The sequence below is a fragment of the Ambystoma mexicanum genome, chromosome 9, assembly GCF_040938575.1.
Source record: "Ambystoma mexicanum isolate Mex_15411 chromosome 9, UKY_AmexF1_1, whole genome shotgun sequence".
In the NCBI taxonomy this organism is placed as follows: Eukaryota; Metazoa; Chordata; class Amphibia; order Caudata; family Ambystomatidae; genus Ambystoma; species Ambystoma mexicanum.
Window position 1 is genome coordinate 433,526,332 of NC_090931.1, and position 18,967 is coordinate 433,545,298.

The 18,967-nt window shown below is 48.0% G+C and overlaps 1 protein-coding gene across 15 annotated transcripts in view; it reads left to right on the plus strand.

Moving 5' to 3' along the window:
• Window positions 1–18,967, plus strand: part of AP2B1 (adaptor related protein complex 2 subunit beta 1) — a 1,113,451-nt gene that overhangs the window by 208,110 nt on the left and 886,374 nt on the right. For all 15 annotated transcript variants that reach the window (XM_069614911.1, XM_069614900.1, XM_069614904.1 and 12 more), the window contains one exon: window positions 17,644–17,889. In XM_069614911.1, the coding sequence (XP_069471012.1) occupies window positions 17,644–17,889 (246 nt within the window). The remainder of the gene's footprint in view (window positions 1–17,643; window positions 17,890–18,967) is intronic.

Consider the following 18,967-nt stretch of genomic DNA (forward strand, 5'->3'; position numbering starts at 1 on the left):
GCAATCAAGGAGTCTGCATAAGAGATTTGCTCCAGGTGGTACTTGACGCCACAGCAAATACATAAAATGAATGATCAATTCTCACCCTTGTGTTGGCGGCAATGCATGGAGGTAGGAAACTTGGGACACGTGGCGGTCCTGCCCGAAAGCGCAGCTTTTTTGGAAAGAAATTTTGGGGCATAATAAGGACATAGCTGGGGTCAGCCTTCCAGAAGACCCTAAGGTGATTCTGTTGGGTGGGACAGTGGAAGATATATACTCTGCTAGTGGAGCCAGGGCGACCTTGATCAAGCACCTGCTGACAGCGGTCAGAATGACCTGCACAGGGGTGGAGAAAAAGAGGGAGCAGTGGTGGGTCAAGATTTGGGTCGTGGAGGGGGCGCTGTTGAGCGCCGAACAAGATGGCCGCCTGAACGTGACTCTCCGCGGCGGGCAGTCACAGCATCCTATTTTGCGGCACCTTCCTTGATCCGCACCGGACCCCGAAGGGCAAGATACGACAGAGGACGATCCGTGCTCCATCCGGATTGTACCCCGGCGCGAAACGGAGCCGGGGACCCCGTGATCCAGTTACCTCTCCGCCCCTCCCCCACCTGCGGAGCGGCCTTAGGCCGACGTCCTTCCTCGGCCGCGGGACGGGCCGGGCTTCTCTGACGGCTGGAGCCTCCACAAGCTCCGGAGAGGATAATCGCCTACCCCCGCCGGGGGGGGCACTGACTGTGGGGCCTCCCCTGGAGCCCAGACCCTGCGCTTTCTGTCGTCGCGGGAGGGCGGCACACACACGGCCGCGTCGGACCCGGCGCCGCCTCGCGGTGTGTCCTCACCACCGCTGTGGCCTGGCCCTTTCCGGATGGTGGACCTGCTCACCGTGGGGACCGACGGCTGGAGTCCCCCACCGCCCAGGGGGACACCACTACGGAGGGGTCGAGCCTTCCTGGACGCCTAGCACCGCGCTCCCCCTGCTGACACACACTGTAGGGCCCCGGGCCCCGGGCCCAGTAAGGTATGTGGCGCGTGGGGGCAGCGCCGGCCTCATTGCCTTGGGGTCCACCTTGCTGTGTGCTGGCACTGTTGTTCAGCGCAGCCGACCGCGCCCTGGAGTTGCACCGCCTGGGGGCCCCCTCTCTCCTGCGGATCTGGCAATTGTCCCAATAGACCCAGTCACCCACAGCAGTATTGTCATCCACATTGAGGGTCCTCATGGCCTGAAAAACCTCGGGACTTGGTACACTTTACTTGGCTGTTCTGGAATCTCAGCCTGTCCATCTCGCTGGGGGGCCGGTCGGGGCTCCTCCCTACCCCCCCCCTCCCCCATAGACCCGCTCGAACTACCACCCGGCTCCCGCGGCGACCACTACGCGCCACTGCTCTCGACCCGTGGGTCGCTCTCACCTGATCTCTCCGGGCTTTGTCTTCACGGGCCCCACTGACCGCCACGTCTCCAACATAACGGGCCTACAGGCGCTGAACTCCCCTCTGAAAATCACGTCCCGCGAGGTTCCCGTACCTCCCTCTTTCGAGCTGCTGGAACCCCCCACCCACCCTATTGGAACTCCAACCTTGCCAAGATGACCAAGGGGGCCTCAAAGAGACAGAGCTCCATCAATCTGTTCGCAAAGTCATCGGTGAGACCGCCGGAGGGAACCACCGAGCAGGCTCCAGCGGCATCATCATCCACCACAGCACCGGAGCCCCAAAACATGATGGATTTTATCCGAGAGGGCTTTACCACACTCCACTCAAAACTAGATGATATGAACGGCACAATATCCTCTATCAAGGCCCATATTGAAAGGACGGATAGCCGGGTGGCGGAGGTGGAGACAAGGGTGGGCTCCGCTGAGGATGCATTGGGTGCTCTGCGCTCCGAAGTCAACGCCCTTTCCAACCGGGTCCTCGACATGGAAAAGAAGAATGAGGACTTGGAATCCCGATCACGGCGCAATAACCTTCGTATCATCGGCGTTCCTGAGAATGAAGTTCATGAATCAATGGAAGACTTTGTTGAACATACATTGCTGACACTCCTCGATTCACCCAAACTTTCCCCGCAATTTTCCATAGAGCGTGCGCACCGAGCCCTAACGGCTAAACCCAAGCCCGGCGCTCCTCCTCGGCCCATCATAGCCTGTGTGCTGAATTTTCGTTACCGCGATGCCCTCCTCAGGGCCACGAGGCTCAAGGGTGAGCTCTCGCTGGGCGGTGCGAGGATTCACCTCTATCCAGACTTCTCGGTGGCTGTTCAACGTGAGCGCAAGACTTTCCTGGCGGTAAAACGCAGACTGCGTGATCTTTCAGTTAAATACGCCATGCTCTACCCCACCAAACTCCGTGTAGAACACGCCAACCGGGTGTTCTTCTTCACTCTTCCAGAAGAGGCCTCCAAGTTCCTGGACGAACATTTCCCAGGCTAATACCCCCTCTTTGTCCAAGATCATACTGCTACCCTCTTGCCCGGTCAAGAGGGCCCGCACCCTGCGACCTCCCTATACCGGAGCCACACTGTTTTTATATTCTGTAACCTGCTTAAAATGATCATTCTCACTAATACGTGCCGCACTAACATGTGCAATATCTCCGCCCAAGCTACGTACAAAGTTCTCACTGTTGGCACTTTTCATCTCACTTGCCCTGCCGTGCCCGGAGAGACACGGCCAATCCGGCCCCCAGGCGCTGATGTCGTTGGTTTTTGTTGGGGAGGTTTTGGGATTGTCATCCCTCTGTTTGGGGGGGGGGGGGGATGTGGGTGGGGACATGTTGGGGGTTATGTTACAAAAAGCTTGGCGTTGGCAGCAATTACGGACCGCGATGTGGTACTCTGCGACTGTTACTGCAGGATGGTTAAACTGGCCCATTGGCTATTGGTACTTTCTCTGATATATTTACTCTCACATCAATGTCTGGGAGCGACTTGACTTTTATGAGCTGGAATGTTCGGGGGCTGGGTAACTACAAAAATATGAGGCAGCTACTGCTACTGGCCGAGCGTCATGGATCCAAGGTTCTCTTCTTACAGGAGACACATGCCCGCACGGAACAGTGCATAATATTTGCCAAATCATGGGGCCCCCACAGATTCTCCACTGATTTCTCTTCCCAAAGCCGCGGGGTCATGACCCTCATCCATAAGAGTCTCAAGTTCACTCTCATCTCCTCACACATAGATTCTCAGGGCAGATATGTACTGCTTCATGCTATGCTTCAAAATAAGGAGATAGTCTTACTGAACATATATGGCCCCAATATAGATGATCCAGAATTCTATGTACAGGTCTCGTCTCTTCTCGATACCTTCCCCCTTGTCCCCATCCTCTGGGGGGGGATTTCGACACAATTTTCGATGTAACCCTCGATAGGTCTGGGTCCAAGCCTCGTCAGCTCTCTAGAGCAGCCTACGCTGCACCATCGTCCCTTCCCCGGCTCGCCATGGTCGATGCATGGAGGTTCTTTTACCCGGATTTCCGCGTTTATTCTTTCTATTCCTCGGTCCATGACTCTTACTCCCGTATCGACAGGTGGGTGATCTCCAATGTCCTGGTGAAGAATGTCATACAGCTACAGATTCTCCCCAGGACCCTGTCTGACCACTCTCCAGTGACCATTACCATGAACTGGGGGCCGGACCCGGGCTGTACCCGACGTTGGAGGCTGAAGCCTCTTTCCCTGCTAGACCTGGAATTCTGTTCTGAGCTCGAGCTATCTATCGAGGAGTTCTTTGAGACAAACACAGGATCGGTAACATCACAAGCCACTCTATGGGAGTCCTTCAAAGTTTACATTAGAGGGATAGCGTTGTCGAAGGAGAACGGTGTTCTCAAATCGATCCGTAGAAACCTTGCAGAGAGCGAATCCAAATTATCGACCCTTGAGGCTCAATGTTCACTTCACTCCACTCCGGGAACCCTGGCTGACATCGGGGCGGAGCTGGATACGTTCCGATCCCTGGCGGAGCGCGAACAAAAATTCTTGGACAACCCTGGCATGGCGAGGAGATACAGGGAGGGTGAGCGACCTGGCCGATTTCTGGCGAGATTGATCCGTCACGAGACGGGGTCCCCGCATATACCTGGGATTGAGAGACCAGACGGCTCTATGGCTGTCGCCTCACAAGACATTAACAACGAATTTTTCAAGTTCTATGAAACTCTATATTCCAACTCTGATGAGGTGCCGGCAGAGGAGATCGACTCCTACCTCGATACCCTTCCCTTGACAACTCTCTCTCCGGAGTCCGCGGGTTCTCTGGATTCCCCACTCACGCTTGAGGAACTCTCTGATGCGGTTGACTCCTTATCCTCGGGCAAGGCCCCTGGCTCGGATGGTATCCCAGTTGAATTTTATAAGCGCTATAAACAACTTCTGCTTCCTCACCTATTAGCTCTCTGGGAGGAGTCATTTGACGCTGGGGTATTTCCCCCCTCACTCCGTGAAGCCACAATTACAGTACTTCTGAAACCTGGCAAATCCCCCTCACAATGCGGTTCATACCGCCCGCTCTCACTTATAAACTGCGATGTCAAAATATTTGCTAAGGCATTGGCACTCCGGTTAGCTCCCCTCTTGCCATCTGTCATCCATCCGGACCAGGGGGGCTTCATCCCCGGCCGCTCTACCTCCCTGAACCTTAGACGTCTCTTCAACATAATTAACAGAATAAACCCTGAGACACAGGCGGTAGCGGCCACCCTCGACATGCAAAAGGCGTTTGATTCAGTTTCATGGAGGTACTTGTGGCGGGTCCTTGAGAGCTGTAGGTTCGGCCCCTCTTCTCTCTCCTGGGTCAGATTGCTCTACTCCGACCCCGTGGCTAGGGTCCGTACAGGTGACCACTGTTCCCCCCCTCTTCGGGATCGCTAGGGGAACGAGACAGGGATGCCCCTTCTCTCCCCTGATCTTGGCTATAGCAATAGAGCCCTTCGCGGACATGCTCTGTCAATTCCACGCACATAGGGGACTCCGTACTGCGGGCCGGGCGGACATAGTGTCTCTATACGCCGACGACGCCTTGCTGCTTATACGCTCTCCCTCTGTCAACTTATCCCCAATACTGGAGGACGTCAAGCACTTCGGCGAATCTCTGGCCTCAAGGTGAATTGCTCGAAATCTACACTATTCCCTCTTACAGAATCCACTCTCCCCCCCCCCCCCAGGACACCTTGGGGTTCACATGGGCTCAGTCTACTTTCACTTATTTGGGGATCGAGATAACGCGCCATCGAGCGCTGACATTCAACGAGAACTATCAAAAGTATCTCACACATTTGTCATCTAAGGTCCTAGCCTGGGACAAACTCCCAATATCCCCTCGCAGGCAGGATAGGCTTACTGAAAATGGTGGTGTTACCCCAGTTACTCTACAAGTTCGCTAACATTCCCCTGTGGCCGGGGGGTGCTTTCTTCCGGGAGCTGACTCGCACGGTCAATTCCTTTCTCTGGCATTCGGGCGCGGTCCACCTTAAACTGGACACTTTACCCCTATGGCTTACGGAGGCTTTAGTGCCCCCGACTTCTTTAAATACTGGCTGGTATCCCAAATTCAGTATACGTCCTACTGGTTCGACGTAACGGACCCCCCGCACATGTCAAACTCGAGAAACTTGCGGTCTGTGACCGTGACATTTGCTCCCTGTTGATACAGCCCACCCTTCTGGAGCTGGACTCACAGAGCCCGGTTGCCTGCACATCCTTGGCACTGTCCAAAACATGGAAATTGTCTGGTACTGCTCACGCCTTCCATAGTAACCTCCCTCTTTGGAACTTCCTACCTGGGGTCCCACGGGTGCCATCGGCCATGGTCCAACGCTGGGCTGAGGCGGGATATGAGCTGCTGCGAGATGTGTTCGATCAGGGAATATTTGTCGAATGGCCCGACCTCCCATTGCCCTTGAGAAGAGGCCGGAGTGTGTGGCTCCAATACTCATCTCTTCGCAGGACCCTTAAGCGCAATTATCTGATGTTCCCGGCTCTACCACCGAATTACCCTATCATCGAGGAGCTCACCTCACCCTCACCCACTAGAGGTAAAATATCTAGACTATACACCATGCTGCAATCCAGATCTATTCCAGAATTCACTAAGCTGAGGCGGGCATGGGAGGTGGACCTGGGCGTTGAAATGTCTGATGAGCGTTGGGCGCACTTGTGCGATCGCATACACCGGGTGTCCTTCAACTCCCGCTTTAAATTGATACAGTTTAAAATCCTACATAGGTTCCACTACACCCCGATCAGATTGCACCACATGTCCAACGATCACCCCTCTAACTGCCCTAGGTGTGGCCATGATGCGGCTGATTACATCCATATGATTTGGTCCTGCCCCCGCCTTTCACAGTTTTGGGAGACGGTCTGCTCGACGGTGTCGGCCATGCTCGATTACCCCATCAATCCTTCCCCGGTGGTATGCCTATTTCACGACCTCCCGGGCCTTCCTCGGAACTCCAGAAAACTAGCGGGCCTCTGCATGCTCCTTGCTGTCCGCTCCATCCTATTGTGCTGGCTTCGCCCCTGACCTCCCACACACACCCAATGGCTAAGAGCGGTCACGTGGGCTTCGGACTCGGAGGAAACTTGGTCTCGCTACAACCCACACACTCTAGGCCCAGGAATATCTGGCTCAGATTCCGCTCTTATATGTCAGATCTGAATGTGACACCAGCCACATCTCCCCTGGCCGCCTCTCCCCGCCGACCAGAGTTCACACCTCCACCATAGCCCCGGGACTTTCTGTTGTTTGTTATAAAAGTGCTCAATGGCTATGCTCATCTGTGTTGTAACTCCTGATTACCTGCACTGTATACTTATTGTACTTGTATTGTACCTGTCTGGCGATGTTCGCCTGTCCCTTTTTTGCTGCCACGCTAAATGAATAAAAAGGTTTAAAAAAAAAAAAAAAAAATTTGGGTCGTGGGGGTTTGGGGAGGTTCTAGCCATAGAAAAGATATGAGCCCTGGCACAGAGTACCTACCAGAAATTTCTTAGTGTGGTCTCCCCTTCATGATCATGTTAAAGAGAGCAACAGTTCTTTAGACCGAGGGTGCTTAAAAATGTCTCCATCTTGTGAAGTGGTGAAGAAGGAACCTGTGGACCAATGGCATGCATGGAGGTACCTAATACAGGGAGTCAAGCCAAGCCTAGTTATCCGTATTGTTGGGTGTTGCACTGGCGAGGGGGTGGTTGCTCGGGGGGAGGCTATTTTGAAATATTTGAAAATTGTTGTCACTCGAGAGCCTTGGGGATTTGGATAAAAGATGATTGTTTATTTGTTTTTTACTGATGTCATGTAGTTACCTGAATTTGAAAGTATAGTTCAATTGAAAAAAATAATTGTATTGCTCTAGTGACAACACTCGAATAAAGAAAGTTAAATAAAGAAAAAGTGGTCTGGAGCCTACCTCTCACTGCTGCCAATCTGACCCTGCCAGTCCAGAGTCACCTCATCAACTTGCATCACCTACAGAGTCCTGGGAGTTGTCTTTTATGGTTGGAGTCACAGTGGTCATTTTTCAAGGTAGTCTGTGAATCTCTGGACCCATGTCTGCTTCGGGTGATTGAACAGCCGCTAGCTGGACCAAAACCTGACATTGATGTCGACCTCTGAGCTTGTGACCCCATGGACCTCCTAATGCTGGACCATGAGGGATTTGCCCCAGTGATTCTTACTTAGTGGTGGTTTCTTTTTTTAATAAGAGTTCACGGGTCAAGTGAATTTACCACTTTTGGTCGCCCCCTACCCCAACCAAATGGATTCAATGAACATAGAGCCAAATCTCTAGTCACTAGCCTTACATGACTGTGATTGGTGGAGTTCTGGTTGGGAATTCCTTCCTGTTGACCTCTCTGTGAGCTGGAATTGGGAGCTACCCCCTTTCGTTTGGAAAACTGTTGCTTTTGACTTTCAAAGAATGTACACGTTGGCTCTAGCCAAGTCTTTTTACAAGGGCGCTTTCAGAATTCCTAAACCCCTATCTAGGTACTTACCCTTGAACTATCCCTTTAGAACTTTGGTACTTGAATTACCGGATTACAGAAGGGCTAGTTAAACTCTTTGAGGTAACTGCCTTATAGTTTTAAGACGTAATGTTTTTTTACTTGCTTTTCCATTTGTTTTTCCTCCAAGGTACTTAACATTCGGATTAGTGTGTTTACCTGTGTGCAATTGTAAAATGTTGTCTAGTTTCACTTTGGGCTACTTATTGTGTACATATGTGTAGATATTGGAGTGATTTTAAGTTTTATTGATCAGCTTATTCAAATCAGTGACCTTGGTTAGACAAGGGTGGATAACTCCTGCTCATCCACTAGGTTGACATGTATTGAGATGTTTTTCCAATTCCAAAGTCAACCCTGGGTGAGGGGGGTGGACTTTGGGAGGACAACCCATTATGGTGAACAGGAAAGACATTAAAGTCTAGCCAAACCCAATCTAGATGGGTAGCAGAGCGGTAAGGCTTAAACATAGGGTGAGGTGTGAGAGTGGTCTAGAGCTAGGAGTCCACACAGAACACAACCAATACTTCCAGTTAGACAGGGAAGTACAGAAATATTCAATTATTTATTAGGCCTATAGAATACACACTAAGCAAATTAAACCTCTACGCAAATATTGTCAAACACTTACTATAAAACAGATATATACTGTCACCCTTAGGAGAAGATGGAAAGCATTTGATTCAATGACCAGTTTAGGCAATTGTAACAGTTCAAGCAAACTTTGGAGTAACTTTTCAGAATCAATAAAGCTGGTAAATACTCTTTGGATATGCTTAATACATTTCTCCTACACCCTGAAGTGACTTCAATTACATGGATAGTATTTGCATTTATATATAACACCAATATACTTTGTAGACTGAGTTGCAGAAAGGAAGGATTAAGGAATGTAAAAAGGTTATAACAGTTGCTTCGAAAATGTGAGGACAACTAAATCCTCCACTGAAATCTAGGTAAGCCTTTCCCAGCAGTAACTGTATTCAACAAGCTACCACCCATGAAGGGACCAGCAATGGCAATGGATTTAGAAGAGTGCCTTTAGGAGCCAGGACAGCCAAAGTGATTTGGACAAAGTCTATAGTTCTGATGCATTTTTTGGATAAAAGCCTTGCACAAAGTCAGAGTTCAGAAAATCACTTGGAAGAACACAAGCTGTTAAGCCTGTGCAAAGGGAGTTGAAATCAACTCAGTTAATCAAGTGCCAGCCTCAAATGAGACAGCATGATTTAAGACAAGGTGGTAAGTACCCCCAAGCCAAAACAGTACCTTTGGTTAGAAGAAAAGTGGTCCAGCTGGATTCTGTCTTGCTCCAGCCAAGCAGACTCTGGTTCCTGAGCCTCAGTCATGGGGACAAGAACGATGTCTTGAGGGCTCCTGCGCCAGTAATCGGGAAGGATCGTCTGCAGCTACGGGCTCTTTGATTCAGCTGCACTTCGAGGTTTCAGCGCTTTGTAAACAGAACGGATGCAGAACATTTAACTCCAGTTGGACTTTCCTTGCTCCCTCGTTCCTGCACTCTGTTGAGGGGACTCTGCATTTCCTGCTTCAGGAGTGTCCTGAGGAGGCTCCTGGAGCTTTTAGCCGGGTTTGCTACGTGTCAGACATTGCACTCTGTTATGGAAACTCGACCTTTGGCATTGGGCTTCTGCAGCAACGGAGTTGCACAGCAAGTTGGGGAGTGCGCCAAAGTGGAGTTCATCTCGTGGTTAGTTGGTCTCCCTAAGCCAAGGACACTAAAGATACACTGACTTGAACACCTATTGGTTCTTCAGCTAGTAGCTGAAAGCGTGCACTAGCCATTTGTGCTTCTCCCTCAGGGATGAAGGCTAAGGAGGCAACGTGGACCCCTGAAGGTTTACCTTTGCATCTGGGATCCCATGATCTACAGTCTCACATACAAAACATTTACAAAATGTTCTTGGGAATGGTGTTTCTGCTGACCTCCGTCTGGTTTGGCACCAGAGGGTTCACTAGACCTACCAGGTTTCCCATGGGATCTACCCTTATTTTGTTTGTGGGCCTTTTTTGGATGTTTAGAATTAGAATTTCCTTTACCCTCTTTCTTGTGCTACTTCCCCTCTTCTTGTGAGTAGCCCCAGAATCATTATGAGTTGCCCTGTTGGCTATCCATAAGTCAGCAGCTTGTGCTAGTTTCTTAGGATCAATTTCCTTAGTCAGCCAAGTGCTGTCTCAGCTCAGAGCAGGCATCAAATATAGTTGCATCATTCCTTCAAAGGAGTTCACGCTGTAACCCTTAACCCAACCATCTAAGTTCTTCAAACATTCACTTACCCAGGTTGCCTAAGAGGTACCATCAGTCATCTTGAGGGTCCTAAACCTCTTCAGGTACTGGGAAGGCGTCTTCCCAAATCTGGCTACTAATGCCAGCTTAACCAACTCATTCTTTTCTGTCACTGGTACTAAACTCCATAACAGCATCATAACCATTCTGGGGGAATGATCGGGGGATGAAAAACCGAAAGTTATTAATTTAGAAAAAATTGCTTTTGTTTTTTTCTCCCTCGGTCATTTCGTATTCAAATAAATTATGGTAATCCACCATTTACACCCAGAGCACACTCTACCGAGGAATCTCGTGCAACGTTACCCTTCAGTGCAAATGTGCCCCTAGAGGCAATATGTAAAGCGGCTACATAGAGCTTGGGTCACACGTTCCTAAACACTACTGTGTGGACACACCTGCAAGGATCGATTCTGAAGTGGGTCAAGCGGTGCTAAAACATCTGTTTGCCTCTGTTCCTTCTAACTACCCACTTCCTTCCCCTGGTACTGCTTGCTAGTCTATGCAAAGCATGTGATTCTAAGCAGATCCACAAGCCAAACATTACATACCTCTAACTGTCTTTCTGATGCTTGTATCTGCTTAGATTCACATGCACACACCCCTCTTCCCCGCTACAGAGTAGAAGGTACATAGACAAATTACAGTTGACACCTTCTTCACTTTTTATTGCACTCCAATACACACTTCATGTAACCTCATGTCAGAAACAAAACAATCTGAGGACCTCGAAGCGTGAAGGACCATGGGTCCATGGGCAGTACTCGTCCTACTAGGGATAGTATTACAAACACACCCTGTTGACGTCCCTTTTTGATTTATAAAAACAAGTCATGCAGTACTCTGAGACAACCACTAGATTTAGTTCTATGAAAAGAATGTCAGTCTAAGCAGGTATAAGCATCAGAAAGACTATTACAAGTATGGATAATGTACAAACACACCCACACCCCACACACACTCTTATATGAGCCAGTCTGCTGGACCTTTCTGTAGATCCAGCTGTCGTTATTTTCAGCTCAGGAAAATTACCACTAGTTCCACAGCAGGCATTCTTTCCTGAAGGTATCTTTTTCACCTCCTTCCTTACCTGTTGCTGTACACCAGGTTATTGGAACCACTGCTGTTGTCTTCTCTTTATCATGAGCTTCTAAATATTGGGGTTGCCTCTAGGAAGGGACCAGAGTGACACAGAAGCAAAGCCATGTCATCAATATGTGGGCATGGATGTACCATTGAGAGGTTGCATAGCATCAAGACTGATATCTTGCTCAGTCATTTCAAAGCTTTATGGTGCCCACCGCTATTTCCCATGAGAGACTAAAACTAGATGTATGTAACACAAGTCCTAAGCTTCCATTGGGTTATGACCTGTGATACATTGCACACTCGGGTGCAGGTTGAACTCTAACTTAGTACAACTTGCTATCTTTTTCGAGATATAAAGCTTATTGCGAGAAACCTGAGGACATTCTCACATCTGCTCCCCTCAGATCCTCTTTGCAGGAGGCCAGGGAAATACCATTGCTTTTGGAGCCTGACCCTGGGATTTGAGAAGTGAGGGATGATCACCTGTGTGGGGGATCCTTGGGGATTGGGGCCAAGATGGCCTTGGGTAAGACACTGTATTCCACACTGCCTTCTCTCTAAGAATCCCCTATCTCAAACGCAATCATGGGATATTGTTACCCCTGCCCCATTGACAAAGAAAATTATAAGCTATCTCGCCAGTCGAGAGGCATCAGGAGGAAAATGAGGGATTGAAAGTGGGGTGCCCACAGGCGAAACATGTTATCCCTCTTTCCCCATTGATGACCAACCTAACCCTGCCCCGGCCTTTATTGGCTATTGTGAATCAGCTTCTCTCGTTTCCCCACCTTTGAGCTCTAAAAGTACTGGGACGAGGAAGATGCGAGTAAGAGCAATAAACACTCAAACACCATTTCACCACTTTGGTACTGGGACTAAGAAGTTGCCTGCAGAGAGCTGTGAGGGTCTGGCAACTTTAATTTGGAATCTACACCGGCGACCTGTCAACTGGTTGCAGGTTTATACATGGGGGAACCAGAGAACAGCACAAAGATCAACAGGGAGAGCTTTGGGGGAGAAACCAGCAGATGTGAAGAGAAGGCCGTGGTGGGATCTGAAAAGAAACCTGGATGCCGGCCGATGCCCCGAGGAGCTGTGGATCCCAAGGCCAGTTAAGCTGTGGGGCTATGTGAAACCTGAAGGTGTCTCACCTGCTAGTCCCTGGGGGATCTGTCATCCAAGTGGCCAGGACACAGCCATAGTTTTTGGATCCAGTTCCTGGGGGTGGACCAGTGTGGGAGGATCACCTGAATGTGGGGTCTTCAGGGAGTCAAAGTGAGACACCGGAGGGTGAGACGCAGTGTCCCCTTCCCTATAACACCTTTTCCCCCATTCTAGGATACCTAGAAACTCAATACTTCCCCCTCTTTCCCGACACAAACACTTTCTCACGGACAGTTCACCGTGAGCAGCAATGGACTAACACCTGACATATCCCAACACCATGGTCGGGCAAGCTCAGGCAATTACGGATCATTACACACACCTGACTTCCATCCCACTTCCCCACCCGGATAAAAGGCAGAGCATGAAGGCACACTCTGAGCGAGGCAAAAAACAAGAGGAGGAAGCAGTTACGAGAGGGCAGTTTAATATAAGGAGAAAGGCAGCAAGACCACAGAGGGTCGCAAGGCGAGAAGTACCCTTGACCTCTAAAGACCATTACTTTTGTGAGCCTTGGAAAGTAAGAAACCAAAGACCAGGAACGAAGGCTGATCAAACCTGCACAGTATGTCAGCAGTACCCGGGGCTCTCCCGCCTCGATAACTCAGGTAGGGTGGAGCGATTGCTGCCATGGTACTGTCCTTGGCTCCTACAAGAAGACAGCACAGCCGGTGAGTTGGAGGGACTGATCCCAAACCAGCTTGTGTTTTGAAACAAGTTTGCAAGCAGCCACTTTGTGCAAAGAGAACAGTGTGCGAGGCGGTTGGGATGAGCGGCGCAAATATATTTGAAAACCAACAGGTGAACTTTGGGAGGCCAAACAAAGATACCATACACAGTGGTCTGGTGCTGGGCACTCGATCGAAAGTCTGTTCGGTATCCAACTGATGCTGAGTGTGAGAAAAAGGAATATTTAGATTGAAGTGGTCATGCAACAGGTGAAGCTAAACCCTGTGCACATTCAAAAGTCTTGAATAGTATAATGTACAGCGCAATTGGTACGAGCCCGAGTGAGGGAGACTAATTTACCGAAAGAAAGGGATCTGAGCCCGGCTGAGGGGGTGTGCAGGGGGAACACCCTACTTGAATAAAGGTAAAAGGAAAAGAACGTTTAATTATTATTTTTGTTCAGTAGGCCCTCTGAGTCAAGAGACTTGCAAGAAGTAAAGAGGCTTGGACGCAGAAGGTCCTGAACTGTGGAATTTGAACTGTATCCTTTTGCCGCAGAAGACGGAGTGTGTACTTTGCTCGAGAAACCCGCCTTGCCCTGTGCTGAAAGCTTGGGGGAAGGGAGACCAACGGCCCGAGCATCCTAGCATATCTTTTTGTGAACACTTCTTTCTTTTTCATGAACATTACCCCACATTATTTGTAAACTAGTGATGAGGATTGGCAATCAGCTTTTTAGTATAAGCCCTTTTTATTTGACAAGACTCCACTAGGACTGCATTATTATTATTTGATGGTTGTAGCTTGCTCCTTCTGTAGATTTAGGTTTAGATAGGCGTTTATCACATTGTTGCAAAAGTTCAATAAACGCCCTTGAACTGTGGTCACTTATATCTCTTACTATTGCCGCCATGCGTTCCTTGCAGCTACAACAGCTGTGAGAGCCTCAATATTGGAAAGTGAGTTGCTGATCCAGCCAGTCGGCAGGCAGGCAGGAAGAAGAGACTCTGTCCGTGTCAGGGAAGCAGAGGCCCCGGCGTGTGCAGACGAACACAGTGCCTAGTGGGGCTCGCAGGAGGCAGCCTGCCGTCGAGAGAAGCAAACCGAAGGCAGGAGTAGTTGCCGGAAAGGGTGCCAGAAGCCGGTGAGTGACTGGGAGGTCACTCTAAGCCAGGGGACCTTGGGCTACAATGTTTATTGAATACCGAACAGAATTAAAACCTGAAACAAAGCTACACTATACATGTTTTATAACAAACTGAATGAAAACTTGAACCAAAGATAGAATTGAATATGGGCAAAACTTATAACAGATGATAAAATAAAAGGAAAAGTGCCCAATTATATGCAACCTTCATAATAGAGCGCAAGTGTGAAAGTGTCACGGGAAGGTGGGGCAGGAACCAGGACACCACAATACAGCAAACTTTGTGATTGAGTACAGTGCTAAAAGGCCTAAGACTGGTACAGAGGTGTGTGACACATAATGGCAAAGTCAAGAGGCTGACAAAGAGAAGCCGGAAAAGTGTGAACCTATATATAAAGCCAAGAAGCCGACATGGAGAATTCAAGTGAATGTGAATCTGTACACGGGGGGTAATGCAGATGAACCTGTGTAGGCTGAAGAGCCTAGGGTTCCTGGTTGCGCAACATTTGATGGATGGACAGTGTCGTCTGACTTTCACACTTCAGGATCCCTCGCCAAGGCGCAGTTGTCAAAGACGTTGTGACATATATCCAGAAGAAGCACTAGAAGTAAGCTGGTGATGCAGTCTAGAAGTAGGGACAAGTTGGCCTTGATTTGTGTTGAACTTTCAATGACTGAAACAAATATCCGTTGTGGCATTTAAGTCTTGCAGAAGGGAACCCTGAGACCTGAGGAAACACAAATGCTGTCTTGAGGACAGAGCCTCAAGACCATTTTATTTTGAACCGCGTTGCTTGAACTTGGGGAAGGGAACCTCGAGGATTGTGGACTGTATTGCCTTGAACTTGAGAAAAGTAACCATAAGACGTTTGTGGAACTTTCTTGAACTTGGAGAAGGGAGCCGAAAAGAAGGCTAAGAACTGGGAGAAGCTCAGACTTTGTGTTGAACATAATTTCTTTGATTATTGACATCCCTAGAAGTTGTTTAGCTTTAGTTGTGATGGCAAGGATAGGTTTTGGATACAAACAGGCTTTTAAGTTAAACTCTTTGACTCAGACTTTCCTTAGTTTCGTTCTGGTAGGGAAATCACACCTTGGCATAGGGCAAGTTAGGCCTTCAACCATCCTGACATTTGCTTTAATAAATTACCTTATTTTGAACTTTAGTTTGTTGTCTGTGTCTTGCTTCATGATGCCTTCACATTAGTTTCATAATACAACTGTGTGAACATTGCTTTATTCAAAGCAATGCATTGTTACCGGTAATGAGTCTACCCCCTTGCTTCCTTTGATTTGACATTGTATTCTCTTCCACACCTGACACAAGGAGCACCACGGTAAGCTTAAGGGTTGCCTAGGTTTAGAACTGTAACCTCACACCTGGAACCAAGACTGGGAAATTCCTTGTGTGTGTTTTTGCATGCAAGCGCATGGTAGGCTTGCATTGTCTGTTTTGTTTGTGAGTGAAGATTGCATATTTTGCCTGCTCTGCATTTGAGAGTTAAAATCTGTTAAAATCTGCACTGCTGGTGGCCTCAGTTTGCCTGTTCCTTGTGTGTAAGAATTGCTTGCCAGTGGTCGAAATGTACGAAAAGTAGTGAAACTATATTCTCTGTGCGCTTGCCCCCGCTCCCTACAAACCCCATTGCCACGCCCCCTCCTACGCACAATCTAAACCAACCCAAACAAACACGCAGGCTGTTTAAGGGAATGTTAAATGAAGTACACTGAAGTACAATTTTCAACTTCTTCATACAGTTTTATTTTTAAAGTAAACCATTCTGGAACGTTTAAAAAAAGTATAGGAACAGTAAAACTTAAAAAACCGAAGTAGCGGAGCACCGCTCCCACCCAATTCAACCACTGATGCGTGCGCATGTGCCACTTAAGCTTTAACTCATTGGTTTGTGGGAGCAGTTGTACTCGACGTTTTGGAAGTTGGGTGCATTCCACTTTTGTGGACAATGGATCTTTGCACTGGCTCTACCTTTGCTGTAATTGTTCGATGTGTGTACGGAAAGCCTGTTGAGTCGTCCATGTGTTTTGCACTGCGAGTAACATTAAAGTGCTGCTGCATATATTGTACCTGTTTGTGTGAGCTCAGCCTTCATGCTGTGCTGGTTCTGTGGGTGTGTGAGGGTGAGCCTTTAGTGCTGTATCTCTGACGTGAAAAAAATGCTTTGCATGCCATAGGTTATTTATTAATAAGGTCTTTGCTACTGTCCATGAAAAATCTGTTTCTCGTTTTTGAGGTTCTGATTAGAGCACCAAATGGTTTAAGCGTTGCAATCACAAAGCCAGTCTGTAATATTTGATCGACTTGCTCAATGCATGCCCAGCTTTTCAATTTCTGTGATCCACACACATTTGAAATGGCAATCCAATCTTACTTAAATGATCTCTGGCAGTTTGGTTTGGTTTCAATGGCATCCTATGGAATAGTGCATTTCAATTCAGAACTTGCTAAATGCCCTTTGCTGCTGTATTGGGCACCCGTGTTAATCTGCCAGTGCACCACAGCCTTGAACGTGCTACCTACCCCATCCTGCTATGTGAGGCTCTTGGAAATCCCACAAATAGGTCTTCTGTTTCCCAATTTTTGTGTAGATGTGCAGTATTCCAAATATAGATTCTATGAGCAAGAGATAAACGCTGACATAACTCAGAAAATAGGACCTAGCTTAGGGGAATTGAATGGTTGTACAAATCGTGAACACATATAACTTCATTGTGAGATGCAAACTAAAGCTTTTTGTACATGACATGTTCTGCTTTAATTGTTTTCGAGGAATATCCTATTGCTCCTTTACACATTCTCCCAAACACAGCTCCTGGTAGCTGTTGGTATAAAGCCTACCCGCCTCTTAGTGGGTACGAGCTAAGTAGCTCCCATCAATTGTGATTCTTGATCATCTAGACTTGGTATTTCTTCATTTCTGTCGAAGTATCGCAGTAAGGAACCTTCTTTCTTTCACCCTTTTCTCCTCAACTGCGTCAATTCCCAGCCACTTTACTCCACACAAATTCCCGACACTGAGCATTTGCACTTGATTTTCTGTAAATATCTACATTGAAGTTTGTTTAGATGTGTGCACAATTTGCTCATTTCTTTGCCACATTAAATAAGGTCTGTTATGAATATCTCGTAAATCTAGAAATTGCTGAGCACCTCAGTGCTGACTGTGAAATTGGTTTAAGATTGTTATTTAAACCAGTTTTATATCACGTTTAATATATAAATTTGCTGCAAAGTGTTAAAAGCTTGATGGCTTTCTTTCAGGACTGCGAGGACCCAAATCCACTAATCCGTGCCCTCGCTGTGCGCACCATGGGCTGCATCCGTGTGGATAAAATCACTGAATATCTATGTGAGCCGCTGCGCAAGTGCCTGAAGGACGAGGACCCCTACGTGAGGAAGACTGCTGCTGTTTGCGTTGCCAAGCTACATGATATCAATGCACAGATGGTGGAGGACCAAGGCTTTCTAGACTCACTACGGGATCTCATTGCCGATTCCAACCCTATGGTAAAGTCCCCCCAGTCCGGATGGGTCCATTCATCTATGGCAAAGATAATCTTTCTACTGGCACAGCCATCCTTCTCTTATCTCATTGTCAGTCTTTCACTCCCCTTTTCCTATGCTAGTCCTACATAGTTTCCTGCACATTGTACACTCCCGTAGACCTAACCAGATCATAGAGAGGTGGGAGTCTGTTCTGGGTAGGTCAGACAAGGGAAGGAATGTTAGGTTAGCATGTTGATAAACAGTGCTTTTATTATTCTTAGCGCATTGTTCCAGTCCTGCCCTCTGACATGATTTTACATTCTTAGAATCCGTTTGCTTTGTCATGCTTTTTGCCCCTTTTCAGGAAGGATGCTTCCCCCACCCAATCCATACAATGTTAGTTATTTTAAAACTTATGACACTTAAGGATAGAGGTGAGGGAGCGCCAGTAGGTTTAATGAAATTATAGAGAAAAGGTACAGTGGTGGGCTTGGACCAGCAACTGGAAGTTTTTGGAGAAGAGGAATGGGTTCTATGTGGAAAGTGTAACACATTATGAGGGATCGGGACTGGAGACTAAGGAGTAATGTGAGCAAGAAACCTCATTTTGCCAAACTAAATGATTCCCCTTCATTATTCAGGTCAGTTCTTTTTCAAACACTGTTGACTTCGGCTGAGAAGACAGCAGTGAAATGCAGATTTGTTGCCCCGAATGAGCAACCTTGAATGCTCTCCAAGGCTGTAGCATTCCTCTTCACCGCCTTGCATTTATTCGTGCCATTTTCCTATAAAGGTTGGTGATGGTGAGAAAAAGGTGGAAAATATTGGTGCATAAAGCTTAAATCTGTCAATATCAGTCTGTTGCTAAAACGTAAGCATGATTCAGTCTCCAGTAACCACACTGAAAAGACATTACCTCGGAAGACAGCAGCCTATTGTTTGGCTAAAAGCATGATACAGCCTGTCTTTAACAAATTGTGGATATTTTAAAGTATTTCTTTCATTGAAACCATTCTGGCATGGTGGCTCTTTTGTGACTGGTAATTTATTCAAGTCATAGGGGTACTGAAAAATCCACAGTTCTCAAGTATTTGGATTT